At 34.9% G+C, this 19,722-nt stretch overlaps 1 protein-coding gene across 4 annotated transcripts in view; it reads left to right on the forward strand.

Moving 5' to 3' along the window:
* map3k1 (mitogen-activated protein kinase kinase kinase 1, E3 ubiquitin protein ligase) overlaps positions 1 to 19,722 on the forward strand; it is a 68,364-nt gene that overhangs the window by 19,740 nt on the left and 28,902 nt on the right. For 2 of the 4 annotated variants that reach the window (XM_067398382.1, XM_067398383.1), the window contains exon 2: positions 18,372 to 18,522. In XM_067398382.1, coding sequence (XP_067254483.1) covers positions 18,372 to 18,522 — 151 coding nt within the window. The other 2 variants (XM_067398384.1, XM_067398385.1) reach the window with 2 other exon arrangements.

A 19,722-nucleotide genomic window follows, 5' to 3' on the forward strand; every position in this document is an offset into this window, starting at 1 on the left:
ATTAGGGTTTCCCACAGCATTTTGCGAGACTGGTGGGTGGACCCAAAATAAATGCATCAATCTGGTGCACTTGGAGAGAGAATTAAGAGCTCCAACCCATGTTCAGTGTCCAAACTGAACAGTAAAAAAGTCTGTGCATTGACTTATACCTGGACTTTAAAGTGGACTCAAACCTCTTTAGTTGTAAAAGTCTCTGTCTACATTACATTAACACTGGTGTTTTAGGAAGCTAATAGGGATGATAATAATAATTTTATATTATTATTCCTATTACTATATACCTTCACAGTCTTATGTGACTTGATAAGGGCATAAAGCCATATCACACTTAAACAGAACTTTTTTAAATTCTTTTGACAGATATTTGACAAAGCAATACCGCAAAACATCAATAGAAACCTTAGCTGTGTCCCAATTCAGAGGCTTCATCCTTTGAAGGACAGACTTCAAAGGACGCATTTGAAGGAGGCTTCAAATTGAGACATCCTTCGTTGGGCCACTGTGATGCATTCGGCCCTTTAATGCAGCTTTTGAGGGATACAGCCTCTGAATTGGGTTGCAGATTTTATGTTATTATTAGGGCTGGGAAGCGATTCAAATGTTTAATTAATTGCATGATGTGCCAGTTAATTTAAAAGATATTTGTAGTTGTCATTGTGTAAAGCATCAAATAGACATTACAAAAAGTAGATTCAGAAAGAAATATTTTTATTTTATATTTATTACATAAACCTTTGGACCATGAGTAAATGATGACTGAATTTTAATTTATTTTTTTTTTTTTTGGTAATACGGAATTGAAAGTAAACATGGTCAACTGATGTTAGACAAGTTAATTTACTGAAGGCTACCAAGAAAGCTAGGTTATTAAGTTTAATAAATTAATACACAATATATGCATATTTATTATTAATGTGGGGGCGATGCATTACTTGGGTGCAATAGTGCTGTAGTGCTTATTCCATTTTTCCTATTTTATTCAAAGTATTCACAAACTTAACTATAGCCTTTCATGAACTATAGGCTGTATAGGCACTGAGCACCCACAGATGTCGAGCGTGCATCAATGTAATACATTAACGCAAGAGTGCATCGATGTAGCTAATGTACAGCACGAATCTCTCCACAAAACTCGTGCTCTCAATATTGTCCTCATGGCTCTACTTTGGCTCAGATATTATGTGTGCGTGTTTGGCGTGCACTTTCATATAAATCACGTCGTCAGATATTAATTTAAATTTAGCAGTGAATGGTTTGATCTTACGCGTGTTGTCGTACACTTAAAAGGGTTTTCATTGATTGCCTTTCATATCTTGAATTTTATGGACATTCTATAGGCTATATCTCGCAGTGAGTTGTTGACCTACATCATATTCATCATCAGATGACTTATGTAGGTCTAGGGACGGGGCAAGTGCATTAAATTAAGAATTTAACGCATTTATTTATTTCCGTAATTAATCTAATTAACTCATTAAATTCACAGCCCTAGTTATTATGAGATATAAGATTTTCATTATATACATTATGGGATATGTGTATGGGGTATGGGAATGTATACATATACATATACATTCCCATACCTAATGGGAAACGCTTCTTTCCTACGACTATCTTCCTTTGACTAGTAGAAATTTGCTCATTCTTTCATGCATAATTTCTTTAACTGTGTGATATTGGAGGGGTTTCTTGCATATACTGCCCACTTCAAGTCCCCCACATCACTTCATCTGGATTGTAATGATAGATCTGGGCTTTGACTTGGCCATGCTTACATATTTTGGTTCATCATGTTGGAAGGTTAAGCTTCAACTTTTTTTATTTATTTATTTATTTATTTTTTATACATATGGCCTCACATTCTCCTCAAGCACTCCTAATAAGCCTGAAAAAAACATTAGTTAGTCGCTTTACTTATAGCCAATTGAATGTTCTGTTCCTGGATTATTTGTCATGTATTTTTACTGTCTGGAGTGATTTTGTACTGTAGAACTTTGCATTCTTTGCTGCCTGTGATTTAATGATATATTAAAGAATGCCCTGTTTATTTTTTTTTTAAATTTACCTATGACTCTGCTAGAGAGAAACTGTCGCTGAAGGCTGGCATACATAAAATCTCTTTAGATTTTGAAGCACTAGGCATTATACAATTGCTGAGTTTGCAATCGGTTGCACAGGAAAAACTGGGTATTATACAGTAAACGACTGAGAAACCATAAACTCACAAAGAAGCATGTGCCTTGTTGCTAGGAGATGCATGATGGTTGAAAACAAACATGGATGTACAGGATCTGACGGCAGTAGTTGTTGCGACTCTATGTTCTGAGTTGCAAAAAAAATGAGCCAAGCACATGGATGTGGTCTTGGGTGGGTAGACACGGTCAGTGTGGCCTGTACAGATTGCAGTGGGAGTTGCTGTTATATGTGTTCTACGATCGGCTCAAAATATCAAACATGTGCCCATTATTTACTACACAATTTTCTTTTTGCAACTAGAGTGGATGAGTCCGGACTGCAAATTGGGGCAAAAAATCTGGGCAAAAGTCCTTTTTTTTCCCCCCCTAAAGCTCACTTGAATTTGTTGTAAAATAGAGTTATGGTGTCTTGAAAGCTTATGTGAAAGCAGGTTTTTAATGAGGTGCCTTCATACAAAAAACACTTTCCGTTTGGTCATTACCAGACAGTTAAAGGAGTTTGCTTTGACATGTCTGCTTGTTTCACATTTGTATGCTACCCTGTAATATTTACAAATGTTAGAAGTGTACCAAATTAGAAGAAAACTATTCATAGAACATGTTCAGTTTCATCATCTTTAATGTCCTTTCTCAGTGGAAAATGTACAAAGCAAAAATTTTGGTATTTTCACTGGATATTATGTCCAGTCCAACAATGTTTTAATTTTTCTGCTGGAGGATTATTTGCGCTAGTCACTGTCTCCATTAGCACAAACCTGTATATATATAGTGCTGATCTCTTTCTTGTCAATTCTATATTAGGAAATTTATTGTAAGGTTGACATCTCAGATGACTTCCAAAAATAAAACCATGGTTCCTCCCTCAGATTCAACTAACTGTCTGAATGGACCTCTGCAGCCAACAACGGTTTTGATCTGATAAATCTTTTCTCTAATGCTGCTCTTTAAAAGTGTGTAAACAGGATATACAACAAAATAAAATGCAAATAGGTTTAATATACAATAAAGTGTATAAAAATAGCAAGTACATTAAGAAACAAAACCTCAAATTAAAGTGTGTAGCAACTGAGAGGTATATAGTAACACACATTTCCTCCTCTGAACATTTAATTTTCCAGTAATCACATTAGTCACTGTCTTTTTTCTCCATTGATATAAAATCTCTGAGCTGCATTGAATAACAAAAGCACTTTCTCAAAGCACTTGACACACAAGCCTGACCATGTGAAAATACATATTGATGAAGTGCGCTCATGCTTGGGTCATGCACCATTACCTACAGACAAACGGCAGAGCATGGTGCTAGAAATGCCAAGATCATGGGTTCAAGTCTCAGGAAATACATTATATTAGAGATACAAATTTCCTCAGTTCATGCAAGTCAGTTTGGATAAGTGTTTGGTAGAGGTCTTCTCAGGTCCTAAAATCTGTACCTGACCTGAATCACTTCTTGCCCAACCCGACGGCATTTATTTTCGAACGTGACTGGACCCAAATGTAAACGACATTGACGTGTACACAGCCTGCAGCCCCGCAGTCAGTTAGGAAAAATCCCAGTGTCCTGCTGACTGATTTGGCCACTGTGCTATTACTTTCATTGATTTATTTACTCATTACATTATATTATTGCCTGCCCAATGGATACAAGTTATTTCTGAGTTCGAATCTGAGGCACTTGCCGGGTTGGGTCGGACCTCAGGTTTTTGGATCCTAGTGGACCCGTGAGAACCTCTTGTGTCTGCTACATGCATAAATTCAAATAATGTATAATAGGGGAAAAAATAGATTAGTGTGAACTTTGCAACCTGGTATAGAAAAATACAATTTAAATGGAACTTAAGTCTAATATACAGATACATGAACATTTAACTCTCCCCATGGCATTTTTACTTTTCAGCTGAAAGAAAACACTGGCCAGAAATCCTGGCTTAAAAAATGTGAAACCGTTATTTTAGCATCCAGTTAGAGTATTTTTCATATGGAGGAAAAAAGCAGCGTGCATGTTGACCAGTTGAATTGCATTTGTAAAAGCTGGATGTTGTTGAGATGAGGGTGAGTAATTAATGACAGAATTTTAATTTGTGGGTGAACTAACCTTTTAAGTTTTAACTTTTGAATTTGCACTGTTTAAAAATCTTTAGTTGTGGTGTATATTAAAATATACAATATTTCCAGTTGTTGGAACCCAGATGTTCTTGAAATAGGGCAACTGAAGAATAAGCTTAAGCACTTATAAAAAGTATGTTCAAGATTTTTAGGTTTTGTTTTAGTCAAGAATTTTCATTAAAGTGTGAAATGGCCAAATCAAACAATATGAATAAAGAGGTCATATGATGCTTTTTAATGTTTTCCTTTTTCTTTAGTGTATAATGTATGTTTGTGCATGTATAAGATCTGCAAAGTTACTAAGCTCATAGTCTCCTACGAAGCAGGTTATTCTATCTAACAGAGAACACTGATCCAGACCTGCCTAAAATGCCTTGATCCAAGTCCAGATATTATTTCCTCAAACGTGCACATCACAATGTGAAATATTAGCATAATGCGCAAAGAGAAAAGGCGAGGTTTCAATGCACTGGGTTTTGTAGAAGTCAGTGCGTTTCAGAGAGACCGGGTATAGGGGAGCAGCAGTAATGTACAGCATGTGAAAAATTTGTTTTTTGAATATTAAAGCATGTTAACCTATTCTGTTTAACCCAATAGTCAAAATAAAGAGCTTTTAAAGTAGAATCATATGACCGTCCTAAACAATGTCTAGTTATGGCTGGTAACAGTATGATCACAGATATGTTACATTTCCTAGATAGTATATTTTTTGTGAAACAACATAATAGAAGAGCCGTCAATTTTGTGAGCTTTCCACCTGGGGGTTTTTCTCCCCCCCCAATGGCTCTCAGGTGTACAGTAAGCCAGTTTGTGCGGCGATTGAAAGCACTCCTAGTTTTACAGTGTGACCCAGTTCGACTGTAACTGAATGGTAACACTCATGTCAGTGGCAGTTAGCAGCTCTTTCCATGTGCTAGTTCACATTACAGCCGGAACTTAGTGGACGAGCGTGAAAAAGTTTGGTCTCTGTAACGCCCCCGTCATGCTTAAAGGCAAGGAAACCTGATTAACTTCACTATAGCAGTAGACACTAATACGTCATGCCTGTCCTAGTTCCTTAAACGTGGTTGTTAGAGATGTTGGCAGGACAGTGGTGGGTGTTTTCAGAAATGGCCACCAAACAAACATGTATTTTCCAAGGCTTCGTGCAGACTGTCCAGCATGTGCTGCCACCAAAAAATGCTCTTTTGTTCCCTCTTGCTGCTTAGATTTAACTTTTGTATAAAAACATTTAAACTGCACATAAGGCATGATGATAACTTTATAATAATAACTTTTTAATGACAATTATTATGTTTCTACTTTTTTTCTGAAATATAAACATTTAAATAGTGGTTGTCATAAATACTTTTCATGATGGATTCATTATCACATATTTGTCAAAAAATTAATACACTATATTGAAATAAATGCTCTTCTCTAGAGTTTATTTTTCTAGATAACTATTAAAGGTGCCCTAGAATCAAAAATTGAATTTACCTTGGCATAGTTGAATAACAAGAGTTCAGTACATGGAAAAGACATACATTGAGTTTCAAACTCCATTGCTTCCTCCTCCTTATGTAAATCTCATTTGTTTAAAAGACCTCCGAAGAACAGGCGAATCTCAATATAACACCGACTGTTACGTAACAGTCGGGATCATTAATATGCATGACCACAATATTTGGATATGCCAGCTCATGTTCAAAGCATTAGACAAGGCAGTATTAACGTCTGGATCTGTGCACAGCAGAATCATCAGACTAGGTAAGCAAGCAAGAACAATAGCGAAAAATGGCAGTTGGAGCAATAATAACTGACATGATCCATGATAACATGATATTTTTAGTGATATTTGTAAATTGTCTTTCTAAATGTTTAGTTAGCATGTTGCTAATGTACTGTTAAATGTTGTTAAAGTTACCATCATTTATTACTGTATTCACGGAGACGAGAGCTGTCGATTATTTTCATTTTTAAACATTTGCAGTCTGTATAGTTCATAAACGCAACTTTATGAATTATACAGACTAAATCTCTCCAACAGTGTGTAATGTTAGCTTTAGCCACGGAGCACCATCAAACTCATTCAGAATCGAATGTAAACATCCAAATAAATACTATACTCACATGATCCGAAGCATGCATGCAGCATGCATGGCGAACATTTTGTAAAGATCCATTTGAGGGTTATATTAGCTGTGTGAACTTTGTTTATGCACTGTATTATAGTCGAGAGCTCGGGGGGCAGGGAGCGCGAGATTTAAAGGGGCCGTAGCCTGGATTGGTGCATAGTTAATGATGTTAAAAAAATAATTAAAAAAAAAAGCTGAAACTTAAGACACATTTAGGGGACACCTTAGACTTGTATTACATCTTGTGAAAGAACGTTCTAGGGCACCTTTAAGTTTATGGCCATTGAATGGCTTTTCTGAGGTAAATGTGACATTGTTCTCAAGCTGATTTTCTGGCGCCTTTCCGCTGTTGAAAACTGATTGATCAATTACATGAGGCATGATACATTTTAGTAAGTTGTGCAGTATCTTTCAATATTCCTTCTGATGTTCATTCATGTTTATTTCATGTTTATGCTGTAATTGGTAGCAAAGCAGATGAGATGATCGGTTCATGTGCCTCTTGCGTTACAGTGACCTTAAAGGGTTAGTTCACCCAAAAATGTAAATTCTGTCATTTATTACTTGCCCTCATGCCATTCCACACACGTACAACCTTTGTTAATCTTTGGAACACAAATTAAGATATTTTAGTTGAAATCCGATGGCTCCGTGAGGCCTTAAATAGGAAGCAATGACACTTCCTCTCTCAAGATCCATAAAGGTACTAAAAACATATTTAAATCAGTTCATGTGTGTACAGTGGTTCAATATTAATTTTATAAACCGAGAATATTTTTGATGCCCCCAAAAAAAAACCAAATAACGACTTTAGTAATGGCCGATTTCAAAACACTGCTTCAGGAAGCATCGGATCATAAATGAATCAGTGTATCGAATCTGCTATTTGGAGCGCCAAAGTCACCTGATTTCAGCCGTTGGCAGTTTGACACGCAATCTGAATCATGATTCGATTACACCTGAGAATTTTCATTTTTGGGTGAACTTTAACACCACATTAAAGAGCACCAAAACGTACTCATTGTTTAAAAGTTTTTTTTTTTTATATCAAAAGTAATGAAGTACTAGGCATATTGCAATTATTGGATGGCAGGTGTGCTACAAGTAATGTTTAGTGAAGTTTTGTTCACGCATCATCTGAAAACAGTAGGGACGCTCTTGTTTTCGAATTAAGCATGTCCACTGCTGCGCACATGCTGTGGAATTGTGAAATTCTGAAAACACCAGGGGTCTCATTTATAAAGCGTGCGTACGCACAAAACAGGGCTGGAAGCGTGCGTACGCCAGTTCCCGCGCAAAGGTTGTGATCTTCAAAAACAAACTTGACGGGAGAATGTGCGCACCTTTAAGCAAACTTTGAGCCGTGCGTACGCACATTCTGGAGACAAAGTGATATGAATTGAGATAATAGATGTGCTACTTTCGATCACTTTTCCAGTGACACGCTGTTTTATGACAGCGAGGAGCGCTGGGAGCACAATAATTCCTCTTTAAACTAAACTGCAGATGTTATGACAAAATATTTTTTCGAGAATGACGATCAGTGATGAACACTTAACTTAGATATTATGGAAGACACTGCTGGATTCGGTGGTCGAACGGTCCGTTGTCCAGTTTGAATAGGTCAAATGATAATATCTTACTGTACAGCCACAGCTGCAGGAGGTGTTGATGTCGTGTGAAGGATCTTCAAACAATTACCATTTGAAGGATATATTTTGAGGAAAACTGTAAGATTTGCATGTTTTCTTTTTAAAATACTTTGTCGATTCGCGCCGAATCAGACAATTGTATTTACACTGCAATAAATAAGTAGTCCGATCTGTTTCCACTAAAAATAGCCTTTAAACTTCCTGAAAGATATGTTCACCTCATCAGCAAAACTGCATAAATTTGATTTGAATTGTTTAAAACTATTAAAATACTATCTGGCCAGTGGAAATGAATGAATCAACTCTATCCTAAAACCTTTATCTGAAGTATTTTATACAATTTTGTTTTTATGGATATTTTGATATATTTATTCTAAAACATGAAGAGGATATTGGATGATCTTTATCTGTGTGGCACAAATGGCATTTATAGTCCATATCTAATATTTTCCAATGTCTTGTACCTTTGACGGTGTTAAACATAGTGTCACGTGGTTGGGAACGTGTATGGAAATGATATGCAGATGAGGTTATGCATAGTAAAACTAGGCGTCGTAAGCTCCATATATGGTGATTTCGGGGAGGACACAGGGTGGAGATGCACGTACGCACAATCTTCCGCTGACTGGGATTTATAAAGGGATTTGTGCGCCGGTTCTCGCGTACGCATGGTTTTATAAATCTGATTTTTTTTTTTTTGTGCGTATGCAAAATCTAGCTTTTGCGCGTATGTACGCTTTTAGTAGGGATCCTACGCACAGTTTTATAAATGAGACCCCAGTAAGCTTGTAGTTTAGCGATCTCCAGTTTGACATTCTGTTCACAGAAAGTGTAAGGTTAGTGTTGTTCATTGTTGTTAAAGTCTGTGTTCATTTACGGGCCTGAGAGCGAGAGAGATTATGTATGAATTACCTCAGTCCGTGCTGCGTTTCTCTATTAACAGTGAAGACGTGAGTTGAAGCTGAAGTCCGTCACTTTTTTTGGTTAACCAAAATCAATTTTTGAGCAAGTACATAACCAGCCAGTGTTCAAAACTGTCTCCTTACTAGGGATGGGCATTTCAAGCAAAAATAATATTCGAAGATCACTGGAAATGATTCGATTGTTATTCGAAAATCGCACCCTTCCCCCGCATGCATGCATGCATTTATAGGTTACACACACATAAACAAAGAGAAAACGCGAGAGAGATCATTCACGCGTTCAATCTTTTTTCCAAGGCCATTCATAACGGTGCGGAGCAAAGCGAGCGGTTTCAATAGACAGAGGTTGAGCTTCCATATGAATTAACTGAAAATGCTCGCTCTGCACCAGTGGACACGCACCATTATGAATGACTGTGGAAATGAGCCTTTTACTTTCACTTTCAAATTCGGAAGCTGCAATTTTTGAATGGTGGGTTCATTGTTATTCTTAATGAAAAACGGCTGGAATAATTAAATTTATCAGTTTGATGGCGGATTGTAATCCAGAAAGGTCAAAATGACAATCATCAGTGACAAATGGAGACTACTCACCCGTAGTCAAAAGCAAAAGACTTTGGGCTGTGGAGTGGCTACAGAAATTGAAATCTACAGGTAATGCTAATACACACTAAATACACATAGTCACACAATGCTCATGTTGTTAATGTTAACAATTTGAGAGCAAAGTATAACAACAATAATAATTTGCATGGTTTGACATGATCTGAGCTAAGCAATCGTTAGATTTAATCACCATTGCCAGAGTGAGTTTTTGTAGGCCTAATGCTTTTTTTCTAAGTTGGTCAGAACAAAAGTGGCAGACATGTTACTTACTCGTTCAGATGACATTTTCCGGTGAAAATTCTTATTTTGGTCATACTTCCAAGACGCAGAATCTGTGATTCCGGAGTACAGTATCACCCATGTGGTGACTGATTAGATTCCCATTAGATTCATGCTGATGCACAACCCACGTAAAGATAATTCTGCAAATAACTGCAATTGCAGGTTTCAAAGAGAGATGGTGACAAAGAGGCAACTTACAGACTGCAGCTTTAAAAATTATGTTTTTTCAAAAACATGTTACCAACTCCTCACTGAGTTACTTCTACGTTTTTTCCTCAGGGTGCATATTTACAGTCGGTGCTGTGGCGTAAGCCATTGTTCCTTGCCATTGTTCCATTGTTCCTTCATCCCTTGACAGCCCCATAGTCTCCAAACACTGTCCTGCATAGTTTAGCTCCAAGCCCAGTTAAACACACATACATACATACAAGCTGATGTATGTGTATGTGTGTGTGTGTGTGTATGTGTGTATATGTGTATGTATGTGTGTGTATGTATGTATGTATACACATACACACAAGGATTTTTTTTTTCCGCTTTTTGAGTAAAATAGAGTATTGCAATTTTTTTTTTTCTCAACCTCTTACTGTTCCTGCCACCTAAGCATAGAATAACAAAAAACACTCTGTGTCAAGCCATCAGAACCAAAACGAACCAAAAACCGAGGTATGTATTGAACCGTGGGCTAACTGTATTGTTGCATCTCTAGTTGAGAAGTTTCTGTGTTGCTGAATGTTTGTGTGCGTAAGCTACATTGAAGAAAGCACATTAATTTAGAACACTTCTAATTTTTTAATAATTTTGAATAATTTTTCTTAAATGTGTTCTTAACACGTGTTAATTTGTGCATTGATAACCTACCAGCAATTTAAAGATATTTTATTATTATATTAGAATAAATACATTACAATATAAATTTAATGAACAGCTGCTAAATTAAATTGTACTGAGGTGACATTTTAGTGCAGACCCGTATCGTGATACATATTGTATCTGGATACATATCGTATTGTGACTTTTTTTGCCGGTTTGATCAAATGAGAATCGATTTAAAATAGATCTTTTTAACACAGCCTAGTCATATTGTTTTGTTTGTTTGTTAATGGCTTTTTTGGCATTATTTTCCTTAAAAAAAAAAAAAAAAATATATATATATCATATCATATCATATATATATATATCATATACTGTACTATATATATATATATCATATACTGTACTATATATATATATATATCTCATATACTGTACTATATATATATATATATATATCATATACTGTACTATATATATATATATATATCATATACTGTACTATATATATATATATATATATCTCATATACTGTACTATATATATATATATCTCATATACTGTACTATATATATATATATATATATATATATATCATATATATATATATATATCATATACTGTACTATATATATATATATATATATATATATATATATATACTGTACTATATATATATATATATATATATATATATATATATATATATATATATATATATATATATATATATATATATATATATATATATATATTATATAATATAATATATATATATATATATATATATATATATATATATATATAATATATATATTATATTATATTATATTATATTATATTATATTATATTATATAATATTATATAATATATATATATATATATATATAATATTATATATATATAATATGATTTTTTATATATATATATATATATATATATATATATATATATATATATATATATATATATAAAAAATCATATATTATATATATATATATATATATATTATATATATATATATATATATATATATATATATATTATATTATATATTATATTATATATAAAAATCATATATATATATATATAATATGATATATATATATATATATAATATAATATAATATAATATAATATAATATAATATAATATAATATAATATAATATAATATAATATATAGGACATTGGATGTTGCCCATGCCTGAAGTAGAAAATAGCCCAGCCAACAAGTGTCCATCATCTGAACTCACTGAATGCCGTTTAAAGAAATCATCCCAGTAGTGATGCACTGATAATGATTTTTCATGGCATCACCACCCCCAATTCAGTATTTATATATTTCTTTTTAGTGTATTATTTGCCATGGCTTCTAGAAGCACTTCTCCCTAATATATGCTTCCCTGAGTGCTTCTCAATACTCCAGTGGCTTCCTCATTTCTTCGCTCCTCCATCCTCCAGCCTGTGACGTGTAAAACGATCAAAGAAAATCTCGAAGGCCATTTTAATTCTATAAATGCCATTGCAATTCTAAAAATGCACCGCGAAGTGATGAGGAACGATTGTAAGGAAGCTTCCTGAGGAGCTATGAGTGAGGATGCACAGGTGCATAGACATCTAATACTATTAATTTCTATTATGTTAATTATTAATTGTTAAAAGATTAATACTATTAGTATTAGATGTCAAACTTTAAGGGTTCACAGATCCCTTGTGACTCGAGTGCAGCTGATGACGCTCTGAAGTGACGCTCAAGGGATCAAGTATATTCCAATATACAAATATTTCTCAAATTACCCCATCCTCATTTTCTTTTCTTGCGTCCTCCCGTTGCATCTATGGGGTGAAGCTGAGGTGCGAGGAAAGAGATTCATAAATAAGAAAAGAAAAGCAACCCCTCTCTCGTCTTCTGTACAAACATACCCTGCTCTCTTTAAAGAATGATGTTGTGACTGTACGTCAGGTGACCTGTAAATGCGAAAAAATGTTTTGCAAAATATTCCTTTTTCGAATAGCCTGAAAACCACCTCATTGACGTGTTTCCATTGAGCGTATTTTCAATTCGAAATTTCAGTTTGCGCAATTTAAAGGGTAATGGAAACATGGCTTCTGTCTGGCCTGTGTTTGTAGACTTCATAATATTTCCACACATGATTTTTATGGGAAATGATTTCAGTGCGGTTTGTGTGAAAGTCCTAAATAGAGATCTGGCAAAATAAAAACTAAAAACCAATCGTGTGTTTGGAGCCAAAACCGTGATTGATTTATGGCTGGTGGACTGGTGCATCTCTACATCCCAGGATGCATGTCACGATGCTGAATGTCCAGCCTGCGCCGAGCAGGAATCTAAACGAAGGCTTTGCTTTATGGTTGGTTAGAAAGGTTAGTTTGTGGCTTGTTCTTTGTTTTTGATTGCTGGATTAGTTACCTGTGCTGAGTGCTGGTTAGTTCAGTGCATATTTGGAGTCTTGATTTAACGTCTGAGTGCTCGGCCCCTCCAGCAGAGACACGCTCATTGTGTTGGCAGTAACCCGAGTGCTGAGAGCAGTGCGGCCCATGAGAAAGGGTGTGCACAGCTACAGGCCTGCAGTCTAGGCTTACGTGGAGGCTTGAAATGGATTCCCAGCCGCTGGCTCTTCCACATCCCACCTGCGTGGCCCACAATGCCTCTTTGTTCCTGCCCTATGGCACTGTGGGATAGCTGTTATCTGAGAGGCAGGGGTTGGCCACCACCGACTTTCCCATTCAAAGTAAAGATGGTGAATTCCTGCTATCCAGTTTCGTTGTGGCTGGCTCATGCTCGTGAGAGCTCCTTTTTCCTAGTGTGGGAGTGAGGTGCTCTGTTGTGTTCTTGCACGCTTACAGTGTTGCCGTTTGCGGTCATGTTAAAGCCGCACAGTCCTCATCCAGAACATTGAGTGCTAGATTTAGCGTTTGTCAGTACAAGTAATGTGTCCATACAATAGAAAACTTGACACCGTCTGCAGTTTGATAATTTAACATTTATCAGAACTTTCTTGGGAAACAAGATCAATTCCTTACCAAGGTGAAATTACGTTTATTCTCAAACACTTGTTTTTGCATTTCATAATTCTCCATACCAGTGCTGTTGCCACATGCTAATGAACACACGTACTTATTTTAAAAGATATATGTTAATGTAAATATTTGCAAATGAAATTACAAAAATGGCATGTAGTCACGTATTTCTCCATTATACACAAATATTCAAATAAACAGTAATCAAGGAAAATAATAGGGCCTAATGTTATTATAAATGGAACGAAAACTGCAATCTCAGAACTATCTTAATATTTAATCGTATTAAATATGAATTATAAATGTTATATTATAATATAAAATATTTAATATTATTTATTAATGGACCCCTTAAAAGTTTGTAAACATTGCAACGTTTCCTGGTGGGCGGGGCTTAGCTGGAGGCAAAAAGAGGCGCTGGACTCAATGTTGACAAGCGTAAGCTAGCATGTTTTAGGAGGCATTTATTAAACATGGATGCACAAGAAGCTTCAGAACTGTCCGAATATGTACAGTCACTGACTCTGCAGGACAGTGACAGCTTTTTTTGTAAATTAAGTTTTGGATATTTCCTAGACAACATATGAATTACTTTCGGATGATTCAGGGAATTTTGTCAAGGCTTATTGTCTAATGTAACCTAACGCTTCGCTAACTATGATTATGGCTAGCAATGAATGGATTATTTTAAGAGACTATTCAAAGGATGGCACACACATCTATCGCTGTATGTTTGTTTAACATTTTAAGCTAGCTAGTGCGCTGAAGATTGGTGACTTTTCACCTATAAAACAGAAACTTGCTGATTTGTACTAGATAAAACCAACACACCATTACATATGCATCGATTATTTTACCTGATTTGCAGTGTGCACTGCAAACACGAGCATTATTTATGATCGTCTCCGTCCAGTCTGTACGCCGTATTGCATTCAACCACAATTTGTCTCCTTGATTTCTATGAAGGAATGTCTGCCGGGATCTGGTAACTTTAGTTTTGAACCAAAAGTGCTGTTCCTTCTATTCTGGCAGTCAAAAACACAACAAGACGACATTTTAAAGTCAAAACCTCAAACTTTTAGTGCGCCTGCTATGAGTTCTTATTTATGTTTTGCCTCCAGCTAGAGCGGTGACGTCACCATGATGTATGCGATTTAGGGGTCTATAATGTTTTAATACATTTTAGGGCTGGGGAAAAATAAGATGTTAATTTCTGTAATTTAACATTTGCTGGTGTTAAACATATAAATATGGTGTTAAACATATAACTGATTATGCTAAATAAATCCAAAACTGAACGCGACACTTTATGTAGGCATTATGTGTTGGTGTTCATTTAAATGAAAAGTTATGGTTCATCATGTCCTGTAATTGTTAATAAATTTGTTAATAAAGTCTGTAAATTTGCAGTTAGGCTTATAAAATGTTAATGATGCCTTTTAAATATGTTTAATAGCTAAAAGTACTGTTTAAAGGGATAGTTCACCCAAAAATGAAAATTCTGTCATTTGCTCACCCTCAGTTGTTCCAAACCTGTACAAGTTTCTTTCTTCTGTTGAACACACAAGAAGATATTTAAAAAAATGTTGGTAACCAGCCATTGACTTCCATAGTGTGTGTGTATATGTGTATGTGTATGTGTATATATAATATAATATATAATATAATATAATTTTATTTATTTATTTATTTATATTACCTACAATGGAAGTCAATAGCTACCGTCAGCTGTCTGGTTACCAGCATAGTTAAGTCCAGCACACTGCATTTGGGTAAACTGGAAATTTGGAAATTATAGTTGTGATGATTGATGGATAGATATAGTTTTGTTGAGTATCCTCAGTCTTAAATGAGTCAAATAACGTCTTAAATGAACTTGAAGAGTTGTGAGCAGCCTAATAAAGCAGTTGCTGTTTTGTCTGTCATTATAGTTAATCAAAGAACAAAAGTAACAGAGAAAATTGTAGCTTTAAGGATTAATCTAATTTCATTTATAAATTACGCATTGAAGACTGTAAAGTGTCTGATAACTTTATTCAATTTCTAAATAGTTCCTGCCTGTTAGACAGCCCACAGGTAAATGACATTTATTATAATGGGTTTATGTGAAGACAACTTAAATTAAGTGAACTTTAAAACTATTTTTAAGCCTAATAAATGTTGAACTTGATAGCTATTAGTTATACTGTAATGTTGAATGTCTATAATTAATGTTTAAAAATCCATTTCATAGAGACATCAGTAGCAGCAGTGGTATCAGTCATACTGGCCTTCATTCATAAAAAGATGCCATTTAACAAATATTTAAAATATACTGTCTTTAAGTTGTTTCTATATTAATTTGGAGAGTAACTGAATTTATTACAATTTAAAATATTAAAAACTCAAATGTTTAATCTTGATTGATTACAGAAAAAATGTATGATTTTAATTAGTTTTTTTATTTTTATCGATTGACAGAACTAATAGTACTTGAGTGCTGGTGAGAGGGGTTAATAGTTATTCTTTTAATTTACACAACATTTTTTCCCTTCCTTTTTCTCGTTAATCCCTCTTACAAAACTCAAACCATAAGGCATCATGTTTTGTCATTGTGTGAACTCTGACCAACTGCACAACACACAAAAAACAAAAAAACATTCAAAGTGTCTCTACGCCCTCTCTGCAGATTACCATAATTATCTTTAACACATCACTATTATCGTCCTGTTGGCTTGAAATTTTGTTTTGAAACCACGGCTGGTCATGTTTTTTTAATACAGCATGTCAGGTTAAAGCAGTTAAGTTCATATGTCGAAATTCTGCGTTCTTTTACATTCAATTGTATCTAGCAGTTTGAAAGAAGAAAAAAGGAACAAAGCGTTGAATGTTGTTCTGCATTGAACTGAAAGTCACTGTGCATTGGTGTTGCTATCTATTGAATCAAACTGTAAGAATCACAGAAAGGCTCCTTCGTTTGGTTTTCACAGTCGATCATTAGTGTAACTTTTGAATACACCCGTCCCGTCCTCATCCTCTATAATTAATCAACAATCAATTAATAATAATGATCATTCTCCAAACAGGACAATGGTGCATACGCATGCACCATTGTGCATGGAGCCTTTCTGTGATTCTTACAGTTTGATCGTTATGGACACAATAAAGCAATATTTTATCGCAGCTAACCTTTACTGTCAATATTCAATACTGACAGTATTCAGAGTTTGTATTCTGCATTAACAATACTGTAGAAAACTGGTAAAGTTACTTTTTGTAACCATGCTTGATGAACACAGATTTAAGGTCAATTTTGGGGGATTGTATTAGCAATACAGTTTTTGCTCGAGCCTTACCAATCAGTTGGTCAGCAGATAACGCTTCTGCAAAAGAGTAGCTCTTTTTGACGTCACTCCACTTCCTCATTTGATGTGACTGGGGGAGCACAGGAAGTCTGGCTTTCCTGTCTAGGGTTGTTATTGTTATGCAGCGCTCACTGCTTACTGAGGAGCCCAAAAGAGGCGAAAGGACACCAGTGATCCTGCTGCTCATTACAGATGGAGACGCTCCACAGCTGCCCACCTCTCCTTCCTGATCCTGCCGCCACATGTGGACACACAGCGCTAAATGGGTGCTTAGACTCTGTCTGACTGTCTCTCTGTGTCTGTCTTTCTCAATCTTAAACTCAGTCTCTCTGTCGGGCAGTTTAGGGGCTTTTTCACCATTTACTTTAATGATGTTTAATGAGACCCTCAGTTGTGATTTTCATCTTATGTAAATAAGCATGACGGGTAAGTTGGCAGTTGGCATTTCTTGATGCAGTATTTTCTCCATTCACTGTATACTGCAAAAATACTTTTTTGTAACGTGAAATCTTTGATGGATAATGGATATGGATCAATTAATCAGTCAAATGACTAATGAAATTATGTTGTCGATTCAGCATGTCAGAATTATGTTTAAGATGCACATTTATTTTGACACTTTCTAGCATGCAATGTCTGTTGAACTTATTTTATTTAAACATCTTACGTGTTTTTTTTGTTGTTTTTTTCCTATTGAGACACATGATTTCAGAGAGTTTCATTAAATGGTCATGTTAAATTTTGGTTGCATTTGTCAGTTAATAAAAATGTAACCTGTTTTGTAAAATAGGCACATAACATTGTAATAATATTGATATCAACCTTAGGCCCTTGAATCTAATCAAATCGTAATTGTATTGTGGCATGTTTTGAACTATCAGCAAATATTGTATAGATGAGAATGAATGTCTCAGGGTGTAAATCAGACATTTCACCACATCAGTTAGTCAGTCAGATTAATTCAGATAACATTAGCTATGTTTCCATTCACCTGTTTTTATGCATATTTTGGGATATCGCATAAAAAACTCTAGATGGAAATGCTAAGATGCGCATAAATTCTAAAAATGCACATGAAAACATGTGCTACAATAAGCTACGATGAAAGCACATTTACTGAATAAATCCATGTGATATGCAACAAACTCACATGACTTTGGCTCAGCAGAGGATGTGATTGAATGGTAATTTCTGTTGAAATATGGTGGAAAGGGATAAATATGGTGAAATACAAATTCATGTACATGCTTATTAACACAGACTTATGATCATAATTCCTTGTCTTTCTGCAGCCGGGACATGGAGAACAAGGAGACTCTGCGCGGGCTGCAGAAGATGGAGGACCGGCCGGAGGAGCGTTTGATCCGAGAGAAGCTCAAGGCCACCTGTATGCCCACCTGGAAGAGCGAGTGGCTGGAGAGGCGGAGCAGAAGAGGCCCAATGGTACGAGACAATGAAACCATAGCTATCGCAACTCTTGCTGTTTATTGCACATCTCACCACAAGCACATATAGCAATAGCCGGCTGTTTTTGAACGCAAGAATGGATATTATTTAAATGTGAAAACATGTCCCGTGACAGTCAGGTGAACCCGAAACCAGGCTAATTTAACCAGGGCTGGCTTAGGACATTAAAATTAGTTCAAATTAAAATCAACTAGTTGTTCAGGCAATGAAATGTAGTTTTGCACATGCCTGTTACTGTTGTGCTCATGTTTGCAAAGATTGAGTTTTTGTTCATTACTAGCATTTTTCTGAAATAGTGTGTTAAATGGTTTATAAAATTATATTGGTAACAATTTAACAAGTTTTCATTAGTTAAAATTGTTTAACATTGTTAAGTATTTCTACAGCATTTATTAATCTTAATGTTAATTTCAACATTACAAAAGTTTGTGTAAGTCTGTTTATATTAGTTAATGCATCCTGAACAACATGAACTACTATAAACTATAAACAACTATAAACTAACATACAATAAACAAACCAACAATAATTATTTTTAAAATGTATTAATCTTTGTTAGTCCGTGTTATATAATACATTAACTAATGTTAACAAATGAGACCTTATTTTAAAGTGTTTCAATTATATTATTAATAGAATTGATGTAATTATAAGGGTAGTTTTAACAAAAAAAAGATTAGTTCTGGCCTTGCATACATGGTTTATGAATGGCTCGTTTTGAAGAATGCCATTTAAAAAAACAAAAACAAAATTGAAATTCAAACTCTTTATATTCTATTTTTAATTGTTTTGTTTTAGCTTGTTAATCTATAGTTAATTTTACAAAGATGTTTTTTCTATTTTGTTAAAATAAGACTAATTTCACAATATACTGTCACCGTTGTCTTCCATTTTATTCATATGGAATCATTACTGACTCTTCGGATTACTGATTTTCTACCTTACTACTGTTAACAATTAAATCACTGGATTAATTAACTAGTTAACTATTGCTAAGTACTGTTAATGGTTAAATCATTGGATCAGGTGCCCTGTTAACAAAAATAGCTGAAAAACAGTTGGAGTAAGAAACAGGAAATGAGAAGTTTTGAAGTGGAACATCTCCTTCTGAGAGCAGCAGGCCTTCCTTACATAACCATTAGAACAACTGACCCTGTTAATGGACTTTCACACTGT

This window comes from Chanodichthys erythropterus, chromosome 10 (assembly GCF_024489055.1).
Source record: "Chanodichthys erythropterus isolate Z2021 chromosome 10, ASM2448905v1, whole genome shotgun sequence".
NCBI lineage: Eukaryota > Metazoa > Chordata > Actinopteri > Cypriniformes > Xenocyprididae > Chanodichthys > Chanodichthys erythropterus.